This window comes from Diuraphis noxia, unplaced genomic scaffold (assembly GCF_037042655.1).
Source record: "Diuraphis noxia isolate RWA-SAM2 unplaced genomic scaffold, SU_Dnox_SAM2 contig0005, whole genome shotgun sequence".
Lineage (NCBI taxonomy): Eukaryota > Metazoa > Arthropoda > Insecta > Hemiptera > Aphididae > Diuraphis > Diuraphis noxia.
Window position 1 is genome coordinate 42,261,076 of NW_028301715.1, and position 17,804 is coordinate 42,278,879.

The 17,804-nt window shown below is 28.1% G+C and overlaps 1 protein-coding gene across 3 annotated transcripts; it reads left to right on the forward strand.

Moving 5' to 3' along the window:
- Window positions 1-8,825: 8,825 nt before the first annotated feature.
- On the forward strand, window positions 8,826-16,700 carry mIF2 (mitochondrial translation initiation factor 2). 3 transcript variants are annotated; one of them, XM_015514746.2, is made up of 15 exons: window positions 8,826-9,090; window positions 9,153-9,267; window positions 9,456-9,567; window positions 10,011-10,197; window positions 10,338-10,498; window positions 10,565-10,741; window positions 11,062-11,111; window positions 11,187-11,404; window positions 13,880-14,084; window positions 14,172-14,276; window positions 15,009-15,150; window positions 15,226-15,363; window positions 15,915-16,079; window positions 16,171-16,314; window positions 16,389-16,700. In XM_015514746.2, the coding sequence occupies exons 1-15, from the start codon at window positions 9,062-9,064 to the stop codon at window positions 16,559-16,561; spliced, it is 2,121 nt and encodes a 706-aa protein (XP_015370232.1). In that variant the 5' UTR covers window positions 8,826-9,061; the 3' UTR covers window positions 16,562-16,700. The 3 variants fall into 3 exon arrangements, with proteins under 3 accessions (XP_015370232.1, XP_015370233.1, XP_089085703.1); XM_015514747.2 differs by having other exon boundaries at window positions 9,174-9,267; XM_089229577.1 differs by lacking the exon at window positions 8,826-9,090 and having other exon boundaries at window positions 9,251-9,267; window positions 9,456-9,563.
- Window positions 16,701-17,804: the final 1,104 nt, after the last annotated feature.

A 17,804-nucleotide genomic window follows, 5' to 3' on the forward strand; every position in this document is an offset into this window, starting at 1 on the left:
AAGAGTTAACTGTTACAGTTATAAGTTTACTTAAATAGAGATTTAAGTGTCTATTATTTGAGTATTTAGGGGTAAGATAAATGGTTAATAGTAGAGCTTAAAAATCTGTTTTCTATATTGTTAAGACACCTATATTAAATTTTTTAATTTTTATAATACAACTGACATTACTTCATCTGCATACCTACATACAAATAAAAATGTAAATAAATATTGAGAACATCTTGGGTCTGGTTGCCTACATTTTTTAACAATACAATTTTGAATTTATATCTTAATGTTACATGGTAACGTGTAATTTACTATATATTGCCTAAAACTCTAGTTATTGATGGAGTAACATCAGGTTATGGTTAAGAACGTAGTAAATAGTTGAAAATGCCTACTGTAAAAATTATTAAATTTCATTCTAAATATAATATATAAACTCTAATTCACTTTTTTGGGATTTTACTGGTATGGTTTTAATTATCTAACAAGCAAAAAGGACAACATATTATCAATATAATAAAAATTCAAGACTAAAAAATAGAATATTTTTCTATTTTTTTTCCAAAATCAAAATTCACAAAACCAATAATCAAAACACAGACTAGAGTGAATAGTGATGAGTTTCGTTTAAATAGTAGTGTATGACATAACATAATCATATAATAATTATGTAGATAGAGCACGAGAGAAGTGAATCGTGATTATACTTAAGCTATTAACTCAATTATATTTATAATTGGACATTTGAACATTCAAAAATAATTTAATATTATGGCAGGATATGGGCACATTATAATATTGTAATTCCAATTAACAACCCCCAAGAGCGTTAATAGTAGTTCACTTTTTCGAATGTTAGATATGAACTCTCTTACACCGCGGTCTAACATTACGTATTATAGTCCAATGTGCAACCATTCTATCTAAAGCCGTGGTGGTAGCCTAATCGACTGCGTATAAACCACAGATATATACTAATTAGTATATTATATCGGTGGTATAAACAGACCTTAGGGCTTAGATCACAATATATATATTTAATAAAATAGTATCATACTATCATTATAGTATATGGTCTAAGAGACAGACCCTAAAATTATACCGCACTACCCCACCGATGCGTAATCACAAAGATAAGTCGATAACAGCTAGGGTGTAGAAACTAACATTGATAATATCTGACGGCACCAAACAGCGTCTGCAACGTCGTGATAGTCCGCCCGCAACACCCAATCATAGACGACTATGGGCAGTACCTGTGCCGTGCATCGACGAATTGGACGAGACCGTGCCTTAAGAGGATGTCACACTGGTCATTTTCAGCGGTAAAAACACGTCTACGAAAAACAAACGAAACGGCATTAAAAATTGTTTTTAGAGTAAAAATACTTATTATGAAATTTATAGAGAACAATATTTAGGAGGGAACCTCATCGGTGTTTTTCGAAATATTAGGTAGTAAAAAAGTTACAGTTATTTAAAAAATGTAAAAAAAAAGGTTTTTGTGCCTTCAATATCGAGCTTTGTATTTGTATTAATACAAAACGCCGATGAGGTTCCCTCCGAAATATCGTTCGCTATAAAATTTATTATAGGTAATTTTACTCTAAAACCACTTTTTAATTGCTTTTCGTTTGTTTTTCGACAGCATGTTTACGTCATTAGATTTGATATTTCATTGTCATAATGTGCTGCCACCTACATGCCGTTGTGACGGCGGTCGCAAATTCCCCCACTACGCCAAAAAGTAACTGTCTCGTACGGTCGCCGGTAATCGGCGACGACACTGCGACTAACGCTTCTGAGAATAGATTATGCGCGAATTATGAACCTTTATAATAGGAATAGGAATATGATTATTGACATTTTATTATAGAAATAACAATAATGAATAAATACAATTATTATAATCAGGCAATCGACAATCATAGGCGGAAATGGGTGGGGGGGGGGGCTTGGGGGACTTCGCCCCCCCCCCCCCCCAAAAAAAAAAAAAAAATGTTGTCGTGTATCATGTGAAAATATTTCATATAATATATTAACTAATAGTACAGTAGCAGCTGTGTTATATTTATATGTCTGATCGTTTTAACACAATTGCAATACCTAATATTGAAAAACATATTTCAGTTGAAAAATTAAAATGTCTGTAAACAGCTCAAAACAAATCTAAATATTTTAAAAATTTTATCAAATATATAAAAATAATGCCTATATAAACATTCAGTGAAAATTTGAAGTATCTGCGGTCATTTGTTTTAGAGTTACACCAAAATAAGGAAAACGCTAAAAGTGAAAATCCAATGTTGTAAAAGTTTAAATTTCAAATGCTCATAAAAATTTATTTGAATTTCCGGTGGACTTTTTATTTGTGATAAAGATTGAAAAACTTGTAAGGAATCTTGTATTACATTTTTAAATCTTAGATTTAAAAAGAAAATTTTTTATGAATTTCTAGCTTAAAATAATTTTCGTGATTTTTACGTATTTTGTCAAAATTCAAACTTTGAATGCTTATAAAAAGAAATTGTGACTATGAATTTCTTTTATTTTTCAACTGCTATTGTAACAATATGTTAAGAGCCTTGTATTAAATTTTTAAGCTATTCTGCCTAACAAATAAATTTTTATCGATATTAATTTTAAAAAAAACTAATAATGTTCGAAAATTTGAAATGCCTATGAATAGTTCAACTTAAGTCAAAAGTTTTTGAAAATTGCATGGTGGATAGAATATACTTATATAAACATTCGGTGAAAATTTCATGTATCTATGGTAATTTGTTTTAAAATTACATCAAAAACCAAAATCGATTTTGTAAAATTTCCAGTTTTTCCCTTAATTTTTAGTTTGTTTTTCTCGATTATTTAGAAAAGTATTAACTAGATTCACTTTCTGATCGAACGAGGTACTGAAGTCAAAAATCGAAGCACTTTTACTGCCCGAAAACGTGATGACAGACACAAAAAAAAAAAATAAAAATAAATAAAGACACACATCATGGTAAAATCAATACAATTCATCGCTCCGCTCAGAATCTAATAGAAATACATAGGTCGTAGGCCTAAATACGCTACTGTCGTCAACTACATCTGACGCGTAATACTCGACACGACGGTCTTTAGAATAATAAAGTGCCTCTCCCGTGACTACGACGTGAGGACCCCGTCACGGAGTCAATGGGCGTGGTTACAGCCTGCCGCGACGGCGGCGATATGGCGATCAACGCCATCTCTGGAGCGTTGCATGCGTACAGGTTTTGGTGTGACATCCTCTTAAGAAACTAAATTAATGCTAATCACGAAATCAGTCAGTACACTTGGCACTTGCGTCTTGCAGTTTAACTACGGACAACGTCACCTATACTATCATCGGGGATCATGCGAACCCAACCAAATAGTTACAATCTAGTATCTATACCTACTCATTCTACTCAAAAACTTCTCATCGTATCAATTATGTAAGTACAAGATATATTAAACTACTATTATCCATACTAGCGTGGAATTATTTCTGTTGATCATTTTATCGGGACGTGTAAAACACGGACGCACGTTTTCGGTGCCCGCCTGGTGTGCAGCTGTTATGATCCGTTAATGCCTAGCTACAGTCCGAACCCGGACCGATTACTCGGTGGCGTCAATGTCGTGGAAAGACATACAAATTTATTCGGTTATAGTTGATTTCTCATTTGATTTTATGTTTTTTATTGTGTTAGGTTCTTTTCATATATTTTCAACCTTACATTCATTAATTTAACAACCCAGTCAATTAATATAACTGGCCCATAATGTGGTCTCAAATGTTATGTGTTGTTCGCGCAACACGTAACGTTTGTCTTAAAATATCTCAATATGTAATATAGAAATCAATTAAAATAAATATGTATTATTCTCTAATGGGCCGTTGACCAAAATACGTTGCATAATAGCATGAGATTCGGAATACAGTCGGTCGGCACTCTAACTGGCCGATCGTCACGAATAGACGCTGCAACGGCGGGCACGTTTGACGTCGGGAGGCGTACATGAGCTACCAACCTCCCGCCGACTGTACCGGCCGGATCTATGTATTATGTAGAGCACGGGTCAGACTGGTCCACAGAGCACCGGTTGCAATAAGGTACACGATAGTACAAACTTGCTCAATCAAACTGCTGATGACCCGTGTATATTCTGCGATAAGGAATGCGCATCATATCATAATAGCCATTACACTAGTAATAACTACTAAGGCTCAAATGAGCCAGGGCGGCATTGTATGCGGACAAATGCCGGTACCACACGGCGTCGGTGCCGTGTTCTGTTCCTGATTAGGCTGGCGCCAGACTGGCGGGCGCCCTTCGTTCCGTCACAGAACACGAGACCGGCCACCCTGTCACCCGGCCACCTGGCCATACCCAACGTCAATACCATGTACGGGAACTTGTGCGTAGCGCGCCGGATCTGCACGCCGGACATTGCACCACGCGCAGCAGTTAATCGGACTGCTGTGGGCGTGGTTTCGAAGGTGGCAACAACTAATGTATTGGTCAGCGCCGCCACGTGACCGTACGCAATAACCAACCACAGACAATCATGGGCGGTTTATGTTAGTACACAGCGCCGCAGCAGACGAGACCGAGATTATAAAACGGAGTGCAGAGCACAAAATCATTCAGTATTCCTTCCTACCTCACCATAGCAAGACCCACCCAGGGCAGACTTGCGTGGTACAGTATTCCTACCTACCTCACCATAGCAAGACCCATCCAGGGCAGACTTTGCGCGGTGTTGACTCTCCACTCAACATAAATTTAAGAATCAAAAGGATACAGTCCACTCAACACCAATTTAAGAACACCTTACAATTGGTAATTTTTTTTTTTGACCAATCATTAGTGCTATAAATATTTAGATTCTATACCACTGTATTTTAATTAGGGAGCGATGTGTTATTATTTTATGAAATTTCTTTGATGACATGCAGTTGTCAGTATCCAATTTTGATATGCAAATGGCACAGATAGTTTTTTAATATCAACTCGTACTTCCGTGATTTGAATTATGTTTTTGTGTTAATATAGATACTTCATGAGCAGGGTTCGGATTTTATAGCATTAGCTACTTATTATAGGATAGAGATAAAAATAGCAGAGTGGGCTGTACATTTGTTTAATGCACCGGGGACTTTAAATATGAAATTTTATTTTGCCATTTTTTGCATATTTGAAGAATTTTAGAATCTTAGTGCTACTTTTAAAGTTTTGGTGCCATGTTTTGCTAATATTCTTAATTCAACGCTTTATTTTAAATTTTTCATAAATCTCGTGACAAATGGTAATCATTAATGCGAATCAATAAAAATTGAAATTTTATTCTTATTTACTCAGATAATTTTGAATAGTTGCGTTCAAACGATGTTATAATTCAAGGTATCAATAGTTAATCAGTACATACAAAGTTTTTTAAACTGCATACAGAGATTTTAGTTTTTTTTTTATAAATATATGATTTAATAAAGATATATGATAAATTGAATACAATTTTGATTTGTATTTATTTTTATTTGTTGCTATTTTTGATTTTTTTAGGGACTATTTATAGAGCATAATTTACGGGTTTTTTTGGTCATATTATAGCGCATATTTTAGGATTTTTGATGCTATAAAATCCGAACCCTGTTCATGAGGTAATAGGTATGTTGGTATATTATATCAAATATGTTTGTGAATATTTCCTTATATTTTATAAATAACAATAACATTAGGTCTAAATTAGTATTTCCTAACTAAATATCTAAATATCAATATTATTTTAAATATATTTTATTCGTAGTTTTCTATATTTATACGCAAATGTATTGCGCATAAGTTTGTAAATGTGTGCACCTATCACATATAATTTTTATATAACTACAATTCAAGAATATTTAATTTGTCGTGCTTAAGTTCTGGATATACCTGTGAGCCATTTATTTAACTTTACATTTTCAAATGTAATGTTTATTAACAACGCGAACCTTTGTATTAAATCCAAATTACCAAGTTAATTTATAAAAATGAATATAATATAATATAATATAATATAGTATAATATAGCTAATAGGTAACAACTAATAATCAATAATTAGTAATGAAAAAGAATTCTAATTTTAATTATGAAAAATATTTAATTTTGTTTGATTCTTGTCTGTGTTTTTTTTTTCTATTTTTATATTTTAACGACAATATAGAGCAAAATCCAAAAAAAAAAAAATTAATCTGGTACTAAATTAAAACAATATAAGAATCAAAAATTCATTTCATACAAAACTTAAATAAGAGATTGAGGAATTCAAAGTAGTTTTCAAAATTAAAATCGAATACAAATGTAGGTTACTTATATGAGATTTCTTAAGGTTCTAAAATATTACACGAAATAGCTAAAAGGAGATAATATTAAAACTATATAATAAAGGAGTTCTTTTCCATTAGGATATAAAAATATATTTTTATTAATATAGGTAATAACTACTATAAAAAATAATTAGGAAGTTACTTGTATATCTCGAATCTTTTGTTTTTCATCACTGCGTTTGATCATTTCTATTATAATAGGTATTGATTATTTAAGGTGTTTATACATATAAAATAAAATAATATTAATATTAGTTATCCGTGTCTTATTATTATGAAACAACTATACCTTCCAATTCGGTCAATCTATTTTCTAATTTCAGATTTATTTCCTTCACTTTTTGAAACTCTTTTTTATCAATATTATCGAATACAGTTGCTGGTTGTAGATTTACTTGAACACCTGCATTGATAAATTTCTCACGCAGACTTATCTAAAAAATAAGGATAATCACATAGTATTAATATGATGTTACATGTTACGTTGCTTATATACATATAGTATACAAAAATAATTTATATCACCAGTATATCGAATTTCCTAGATTCCGCTTTTCTCATATTCCTTAATTCATCACGGTCAACACATTTTACCATTTTCTTTGGCATACTCTTCCGTAAAACATGATACGATTCAATCAGATGTCTTTTATTTAAAAATGCTAACATTCCGATAACACCTACACGTAAAACTCCGATGATTAAGAATTTAAGCTCATGAGTCATAGCTTTGTAAATGTTTGTAAAATCAAAATTAAGAATTGTAACACTTAGGTAGACCTTTGAAAAAACAATGACGAATGAAAATTACATGTTTAAACATTGCGTGAAGATAGTAAGATGCATTGTTATTATAATGTTTCCTTGTTCAAGCCAGAAGAAAAAAAGTATCGTTTTTTTATTTATGTTAGAAGGTAACTAAGAATAACTAAGAATTAATATTAATCTTCCGTGTAGTAACATGTTACTCGATATTTTTTCTCTACAAGGTAAATCTATGAATTAAAGGTAAATATGTTTTTGTTAATTATAAAATTCTGGGAAATAACATCGGTCACGACAGTAATAATATACTAATAATTAGATACTTATATAAATTAATAAGTATATTTTATATATATTTATAGACGAATAAACAGGTTGTCCCCCGAGGATTTACCCATTGCGTTTTCTCCCAAAATAATAGAGATATCAAAATTCTGGTTTTGTAATAAGAATCACAGGGATAAGAACTACAATTTATTTCTTATTTTTATGTTTTGGTAAAAAAGTTAAGAAATATATTTAATTATTTCCAAAAAAATCACTTTATATTTTGTAGAGTTAATTTTTCTGATAACATTGATGTTTCAAAATTGTGTTTTTGTTAATTTCCTGATTTTAATTTTTTTTTTTAGTTTCGAGAAAATTTTCAAATTGTTTAACACCATAGTGTTATCAAATATGTCAAGAAAAAATATTAAAAATCAGGAAGGATAATTTTATGAATTTCAAGGACCTAGCGGCTAATAGTTTTTGAAAACTACAAAATGAGAAAATCATTGTGGGGCCGTGGGGGAATAGGTTAATTTACTGATAAATATTTACTGAATATCTAATGTAAAACTTCAAACGACCGCAAAAAACTAATTTGTCTTTCTAGTATCTAATTTTTAAATTTTTTTGTTAATGTATGAAAATTGAAGGGGAATCTTGTTTAAAAATTTCAAATCTTAGATATCATCTATAAATAGTAAATTTTGTATGAATTTCTAACTTAAAATAATATACCAATCTCCGTGATTATATGAATTTCGTTAAAATGTTAACTTCAAACTCTCATAAAAAATTATTGTGGATTTGTGAACAATTTTTTTTTTTATTTCAACTAAGCAATTTACGAGGAACGTTGTATAAGATTTTCAAGTTTTTTGACTGAACATTTTTTCATTGACAATAATGAACAGAAAACTCTTAAAACTCATAATTTTCAAAAATGCCTATAGCACAATAAGAGATACAATATTTCGAAAATTATATTATTAACTAGTATTGATATAAACATGTAAAAATGCACTGGTTTTAAGTGAGAATCTTATTTTTTCCTTAATTTTTTATTCTTTTTTCCTGTCGCTTTTGATATTTATTGGTAAGTTTTTACTTTTGACCTCTTAAAGTAGGTAGGTATCAACAATATAAATTCACTTTCCTACCAGAAAACTTGCTGTTGAAGTCACGGTTTAAGATTTAAGATATACGTTTAAGTATAATATGATTATGATATAGGTATCCGTTTATCTTAAACCGTGGTGGTGGTTGAAACTATTGTAGAGAATTAATACATTTTAATCAATTTTTATTCTTTTATATATCTACGATCATATTATCATGGTTGTTATCAACTAGTTACGTATCAGTTGTAATATTGTGATAACTCTTCTATTATTGTGATAAACGTACGTTATTTTTTTCATGAAAATATTTTTTTATAATGTTCTAAATATTATTTTTCGAACAATTTAATCATTTTAAAAACTTTGTCTTAAATAATTCATATAAAAACGTTTTATTTATAACTTCACTTGGATACTAAGGTTATGTTCCTTACTCAGTGTAAATCTAATAGTTTTCATCATCATAAGTTATAAGTGATTAGTTTATAATAATTTAAGTTAATTTGTCGCACGTTACTATCAGTTTTATACATTTTAAACATGTTCAACAATGTTGGGAAAATTAGCTTGTGAGTTAATTCATTTCAAATGTTATTTTTTTATTTATACCTATTTAAACAATTTTGTTTAGATTCAGTAATTTGGTTCGTAGATCTCCATTGCGAGTATGTTATTATGAACTATTCAAGGCTAATATATACTCATCAAACCCATTAAGAAAAAAGAGAAGACCTAGAGAGGAAAAAGTTAGTACATTTTCTTATTAATTGTTGTTTATTTATTTGGAATTATTTAAAAAATAGTTATATTCAAGGAATATAAAATCTTAATTGATTTTAATACTATGTTATGCTTGTGTTAATAAAACTATTGATTTTTGAACCTACTTGCTTGAATTATTCTATTTTAGCTTAATTTTAATTTTTTGTTTTAGAATACTATTATTTCACCAGTAATCAATTTAAAACCAAAACAAAATAAAACTATTGATATTTGGAAAAATATGACTGTATCGGAATTGGCAAGTGCAACTGGAATACCTGTAGGTAAATTATGTGTATTTATGAACTATTACACATAACTACATTATCATACAGTTTTAAAACTGTTATGTATTGAGTTTTGTTTTGTTTATTTCTACTCAGTAGAATTTTAAAGCTAAATATATTACAATTAAGGTTACCACATACTGTAGTAGTGGCGGTAAAATCCTTTTGTATTGGCGGTGCCAGTAAATCTTATCCAACAACATTTTACCACCACCACTGCAGTAGACAAGAGGATCTTACAAATGTTAAAAATTATTCAAAAACAATTTTTTTAGGATTAAACCCAAAGAGATATTCTAAATAATAGGTACAACGTTCAAATTACTTAATAATGTTGAACCTATGTTATAATTTTAAACTATTGTAACTTAGATATTATTCTTTGAATTTTTATATTTTACATTGATTTTAGTGATATTACTCTTTTAATTTTATTACAGATAATGTTCTTAAAATAATTGAGTTAAGTCAAAATGCACATATGTATTTTGAACCTACAAGTAAAATGGATAATGTTTCAATCCTTCGTGAAATTGTTAAAAAGTGTGGATTTAAATCTAATTTAACATCAAACCCTAATACAAATAAAAAATCATCTGATGATCATTTGAAAGATGCCGTTAAAAGGTAAAATATATTAAATCAAATTAGTTTTTAATTATTAAGTATAAATCATAATAATATTACCATTAGTGTATTAATATAATAATAAAAAATTATATTTTCTTATTTACCCATATATTTATATTTTAAAATAATTATTCTAGACCTCCTGCAACGTATGATTCTACAATTGTGAGACATCCAGTTGTAACAATAATGGGTCATGTAGATCATGGAAAAACCACATTATTAGATACTCTAAGGAATGCATCTGTGGCTAAATCTGAGTTTGGTGCCATCACACAGCATATTGGTGCTTTTCCAGGTAATAACAATGTAAAGCTAATAAATCACTTTTTGATATTTTACATTTTAATTTATATGATTTCAGTTATTTTGGATAATGGAAAAAAAATAACATTTTTGGATACACCAGGACATGCTGCCTTTGCCACTATTAGAAGTCGAGGTGCACAAGTAACAGATATTGTCGTATTAGTAGTAGCAGCTGATGATGGAGTCAAGGAACAAACTATTGAGTCAATACGAATGGCTAAACATGCAAAAGGTATACACTTTGTCAGTAGCTTAATACATTCTTATAAATTATTATTCATATAATAAATCCACAATGTTAACATTAAAAACTAATCTTGCAGCCAAAACGTATTACATAGGTCCATTAAATAAAATAAAATGTACTGTAAATTTATCTTAAATTAGAGTAAATGACTCCTAAGTCTTAATTGCTATCCTTTTATGACCAACTTATCCTATAGGCTATAATACTGTAATTCTGGTATGTACAAATTTAAGATGTAATTAAAATATAATTGGTACCTATATAATATTGTATATGATTTTAATATGTATTTTAAATTGTTTTAGTTCCCATAATTGTAGCTATCAACAAAATAGACAAACCAACAGCAAATATAGTATGTATTACTAATTAAAAAATGTAATATTTTTGAGCTATTATTAATTTATATATATATATATTATTTTCCCAGGAACGTTGTAAGAAAATGTTGCAAATTCAAGGTGGATTGGATCTAGAAGAATTTGGTGGTAGTGTTCAAGTAGTTCAAATATCTGCCTTGCATGGTACTAATTTCAATGATTTAATTGAATCGATTCTAACCCAAGCTGAAATATTGGATTTACGAGCTGACCCTAACCCTCCAGCAGAAGGAATCATAATAGAATCAAAACTTGATAATCAAAAAGGGTTAGTTAGCATAACTTAATAAACTAATATTTTCATATCATCCCTGGAAACAGATAGATGATGTTATTACTTTAGTACTAAATCAATAAAATAAAAAAGCGGTTAAGTGGGTATCGCTCTGCTGTACATTGGGGGTGGGGTGGACTTCTGACTAAGGTAGGTTAAATTTGAATGCAATGATAGGTATCATTGTATACGAAAAACGATTCTGAACAGAGACGGTTTATCTATCTAGGATATATTATAGATTATTAAACATTTTCAAATCTTAGATTTAAAAAGAAAATTTTTTATGAATTTCTAGCTTAAAATAATTTGCGAACTTTCGTGATTTTTACGTATGTTGTCAAAATTAAAATTTAAATGCTTGTAAAAAAAAATATATATTTATTTTATTTTTCAACTGCTATTGTAAAAATATGTTAGGAGCCTTGTATTAAATTTTCAAATCTTAGATCTAAAAAGAAAAACTTTTATGAATTTTTACCTAAGATAATTTGAAAATTGACGTAATTTTTACTTATTAAGTCAATATTTGAACTTCAAATGCTAATAAAAAAAAATTGTGCCTATGTATTCTTATAATTTTTTAATCATTATAAGAATAAATTATGAGGAAATTTGTATTAAATTTTCAAATATTTTGATTGGGCCAAAAAAATTTTATCGACACTTCAAAAAAAAATTTTCAGAAATATTGAAAATTTCAGTTGTCTATAAATATCTCAAAAAAAATCAAAATATTTTGTAAATTAAATCATGTAAAGAAAATACCAATCTAAATAACTTGTGAAATTTTCAAGTATCTACACGACCCTTAATTTTGGAATAATTACAAATATTTAAAATCGTTTGAGGATAAATCGTTATCGTTACGCTATTTCGTAAAAATTTAAAATTCAAACGCACTTAAATTTTTTCCTATAATGATGTTTCGAGTTTTCTCTATAGCTACTTGATTGAGAACTAATAGAAAACCTAGTGTTGTATTTTTAATTCTTAGTTATAAACACAAAAATTTTTATGATTTTTCAACTTCAAAATTACTTGCAAATATTCGTGTTTCGACAGATTTCGTAAAAATTTGAACTATAAACGCTTATAAAAAAAAATTGTGACAAACGATTTTAAATTTTTTTTTAGCTACAATAAGAACAACTCATAAGGAACCTTGTATTACATTTTCAAGTTTTTTTGGTCGTCCAACATTTTTTTACTGGCACTTCAAAAAAAATTCTCAAAAAATTGAAAATTTCAGTGGTCTATAAATAACTCAACAAATTTGTGAAAATTAAACTGTATATAGATAACACTAATATAAACATTTGGTGAAAATTTCAAGTATTTACAGTTATTAGTTTTTGAATTACAACCATATAAAAAAATCGATTTGGTCGAAAACTGGTTTTGCGTAAAAATTCCCATTTTTCAGTCATTTTTTGTTTTTCTCGATTATTTTGAAAACTGTTGGAAAATGTTTACTTTTTACCTCTATAATGCACCAAGGATATTCACTTTAACATCGGAAACCACCTCCAAAGTTTGAAATTGAAGCATTATTTCGACTAGTTATGTTGTACACAGACACAAAAAAAAAAAAAACATCATTATAAAATCAATACATTCATCACTTCGTTCAGAATCTAAAAAGAGAAATGTCATATACATATAGGAATGCAGTATTATCATAGTTCATAGTGTGATCACGATTTAAGGTAACACTAAATGTCTCAGGTGGATGGCCTTGTATTGAAATGGGGTTTTCGGAAGGTGATAGGGAGTATCTAAATATATATTTTTAGATAAATTTCAAAATTTTAACACTTTTGGTGTGCTCATGCACTATACAACTTACATTTTTTTTAAAGAAACACTATTTTTTTTTACTACATATTCGAAAAGATTATTATTTTTCAAACACTTTTCGTATCAAAAGTTTTTTTTCGATTTACAAAACTGACTAAGTCAAAATTTGGATTTATGCATGATTTGTGTCAATGAAATTTTAATTTATAACCTCTGGAAATAATAAAATAAGTGTGAAATAATTAAACATTATTTTCAGTGTATGATATTTTGTTAACTGTATTAATTAAATGTATTACAAAATATTTATATAAATACCTAATGGTGATATTAAAATTATAATGAAAAATAAAATGTATTAACTAACATCTGTTTGCTAGTATATGTTTTGAAATTTTATTTTGAATAATTTAAAAATTGTTCTTTAAGACATTCTCACCAACATAAATTATTTATTTAATTATTTTTATTAATTTTGTCTGGTAAATTTCCAAATTTTTAATTCACATTATAAATTAATATATACTGATCTTATTTTTAGTTGAATAGGTTACATTTCATGCTAAGAATTGTATTCATTTAGATGCTATACATACATATTTGTAAAAATACTTACAATTATTTTATTACATACAATTAAAATTTTGATTGTTGTAATTATTTTTTTAGAAAATTGGCGACAATTCTTATACAACGTGGGAAATTATTGAACAATAGTATACTTGTAGCTGGCACTGCCTGGGGAAAAATACGAACAATGATGGATCATCAAAATAATGTTGTCCAAGAAGCCAACCCGTCTGATGCAGTCCAAGTAATAGGTTGGAAAAACTTACCTCAAGCTGGACAAGAATTTTTACAAGTTTCTTCTGATGTAATTATTTTTGGAAAATATTTTGTTTTTCTTCAAATAGTAATTCTATAATTTATAATACTTTTCAAAATTATTATTACTGTACAGAAACGCGCACGAGAAGTAGTAGATTATCGAATAGCTAAAGCTATAGAACAAAAACAAACTGAAGATAGTATTCATATTTCATCAAAACTTGAAGAGCATAATAAGGTAAATATACATATTTTTAGATACTTCTTTACTATTGAAATTAAATTTCAACAATTTACCTAATATGGTATTACTTACATCTGTGTAAGAATAATGCATATAAATAATGTTATATTTATAGAATATATTTTTTCAAATTTATATATATAGGGTATCCCGAGAGGATTTACCTATTGTGATATCTCCTGAAATAATGAAGATATCGAAATTATGGTTTTGTAATAAGACTCACAAGGACAAGAACAACAATTATTTCATATTTTAATTTATTTTAATGTTTTGGAAAAAAAGTTAAAAATATATTTTTTTTATTTGATTATTTTGAAAAAAATATCATGCCTGAGCGGCGGCCTCTCTTTCCAGACAGCATGGACTGCCCGGAAAGCGATGTCGCCCATGACCAGGATTCAAACCGGCAACAGTGCTAGTCGCAACCGACATTTTAATCCAGTAATGCCACTACACTCCCCTACTAACGTCTTTTCTATTCTCATTTGGCCATTAAAAACTGTCAACATCAAACAATTTTTTTTAACGTGAACAAAATTTATTCATCTAACATCCTTAACATGGATGAGATTTCATAGTGTAATATGTGATCATAATATAATATACAGCAATTGTATTTGCGTGAATACCAGACGTTACAGAATTATTCTTTAAATTTGTATGTTTAATAATAATGATTTGATAAGCTAAATGTGAATAAAATTTAGTTATATGATGTATTAGGAGTACCAAAGTCATCTGGCAGAGAAAAAAAAGGGCGGGATTTTCAGAAGAAGGCGTTTTAGTACATTGTATCAAGAAAAACTGTTAGAAAATAGGAAAAATGTGAAAGAAGACGAAATCTGTTTAAATGTAGTGATCAAAGGTAATTAAAATTATTAACTATAAATAACTTAATCAAATTAATTCCAATGATGTTATGTACATATTCTTGATTTAGGAGATGTCATTGGATCTGTTGAGGCAATTTTAGACGTATTAGAAACGTATGAAAGTAATCAATGCAAATTAGATATTATTCATTATGGCGTTGGTAATGTATGTATTACTGATATTGAATATGCTGATGCTTTCAAAGGTAAATATAACTATAATAATATCAATTATAAAATAATATAAATATTTTTGTCAATTAAATATAATATTAACTAGTTCTGAACTAAAAAAAGACGACAGCCTTAATAAACTGAATTGTAACTATTATAAAAATTGTATGACTGTCAAAAACATTATAGATACAGTTTTGCTATTTTTATTATTAGTGACTTATCTTAAAATATATAAGAAAATGTTCTGTTCTTCCATGTTGTCCTATTTTTATTTATTGAAATATGAGAAAACTTGTTTTAAAAATATCAAAAGAAATAAATCAAAAAAATAAAACAAATTATGTTTTTGTGTTTAAAATTTCAGTAATAGTTAAATGCTGGTATTAATTTATTCTAATCATAAAATTAACAAAATTGTTTGTTTATTAATACCTCATGTACATTTAGGGTGTAATGACTTATGATTGTTGAAAACAAATACAACAATATAAGAGTATTGCATCCTCCGAGTTTATTTACTAATATATTGATATATATGTATTGTTAATATAGAATTTAATTTATTTTTGTTTTATTTTAGCTATAGTTTATGCATTTAATGTTGGTTCATTAAAAGATGCAGAGGAAAATGCTAAACAAAGTGGTATCACTATTAAACAACATAATATAATCTACAAACTGGTAGATGATATAAAAGAAGAAATGAACAATTGTTTACCACCAATTGAAGTTGAGGATGTTCAAGGTAATTAATTGACTTATTAAAATTGAAATATTTGTGTACATAGGTATCTTTATTTACAAAGTTCTCATTATTGTTTTTAATATTTAAATAGGAGAAGCTAATGTGTTACAAGAATTTTTAATCAATGAAAATAAAAAAAAAATTCCTGTAGCTGGATGTAGGTGTACAAGTGGTACACTGAAAAAAGCAGCACTTTTTAAAGTCATCCGTGATAATGATACAGTTCTTTATAGAGGTATGCAATTCAATATATTCATTTTTTAATAATCAATCAAATTAATACAATATTATAAAATTTTTAACTAAAAGGTAAATTATCATCTATGAGACATCTAAAAGATGAAGTGGCCACAATCAAGACAAATATGGAATGTGGTATACGATTAGAAGATACAAGTATTAGACTGAATCCAGGTGATAAAATAGTGTGCTATACATTGCGAGAACAACAACAAAAGATTAATTGGGAAACTGGATTTTAAATACTTATTAAGTTATATTATATTGACTGAAGTTCATATTAATTTTTATAACTTGTTTCTAGTTGTTTAATAAAATATACATTTTTAATTTAGTAATTATGTACAAAATCTGTTGTCAATATAAATGTATTTATTTTAATGCCTTGTTTTTCGTTTTCAGTATTATTCTCCACAAAAAGTGTTCACCCATCTCATCATTGTATAATATTTCTGAAAGTAATTTACAGCAAGATTTTAAACACATATCAGATATGGAAATTCTAGGTACTGTATTTATTAATCATACTGATCTCTGCAGTTCAGTGGGTGTATAAAAAAATATTTTAGATAATGCTGTAATGGTTTTAACTTTTAATTTATAATCAATTATGTATTCTTCAGCAGACCTTTAATCCATTTTATAAGCCATATAAAGTGAGCCAAACTATTTTAAATTGTTCTGTGTTAATATTTCCTAAAAGACTATCAAAATTGCTAATTTAAAATTCCTTAAAATTGGTTGTTAGAAGTTCTCATTATAATTGTTTTGCTCTGGTTGAAATATAAAAGTGTGTAGGATATAGCCACAAGATTTTCCATCAAATTTGATACTCACCATGCTAATATTATATATTTTTATATTATGTCTTTTACCGTATATTTTTAATATTTAAATTTCAAAGGCTCCATTGTCACTGTAACCAATTATCTTTTTTACTGTTAATATTTTGATGACTAATACAATATTTTATTGCTTGAAAAACTTAGTCAGCAAAGATATTCTTTTAAATATTTTGTCTTGTTTTACATAATTACTTAGATATACAATTTACTGTACTTATTTTATGACAGTACCTGGATGCCAAATTTCTTGTTTGGAACTTATATGTATTGCTTAATTCATGTGTCATGTCCCTCAATATTGTGCCCCACCAGTGGCTTGCATCCCCTGATATTATTTAGTAGTCGCAAAGATCAGCTTTTGCACTTGTAGACGCTGAACTTTATACCTATTAATACAATACTATGTTTCATTGATTTGTCTAAATTTTTATAAACTTATTTAAAAATGTTGTTATCAAAATATAATTAATTTCATATATTTTTATATGTATAATGTATTATGGTGCAGATACACCACATACGTCATACAGTGTTTAAAATATACATATTTTGATACTTTTTATGTTATATTGTTATCAAATACAAAAAAAGATACCTATAGTACATTTAAAGAAAGCGGTCAATATGACTTACTCTGTCA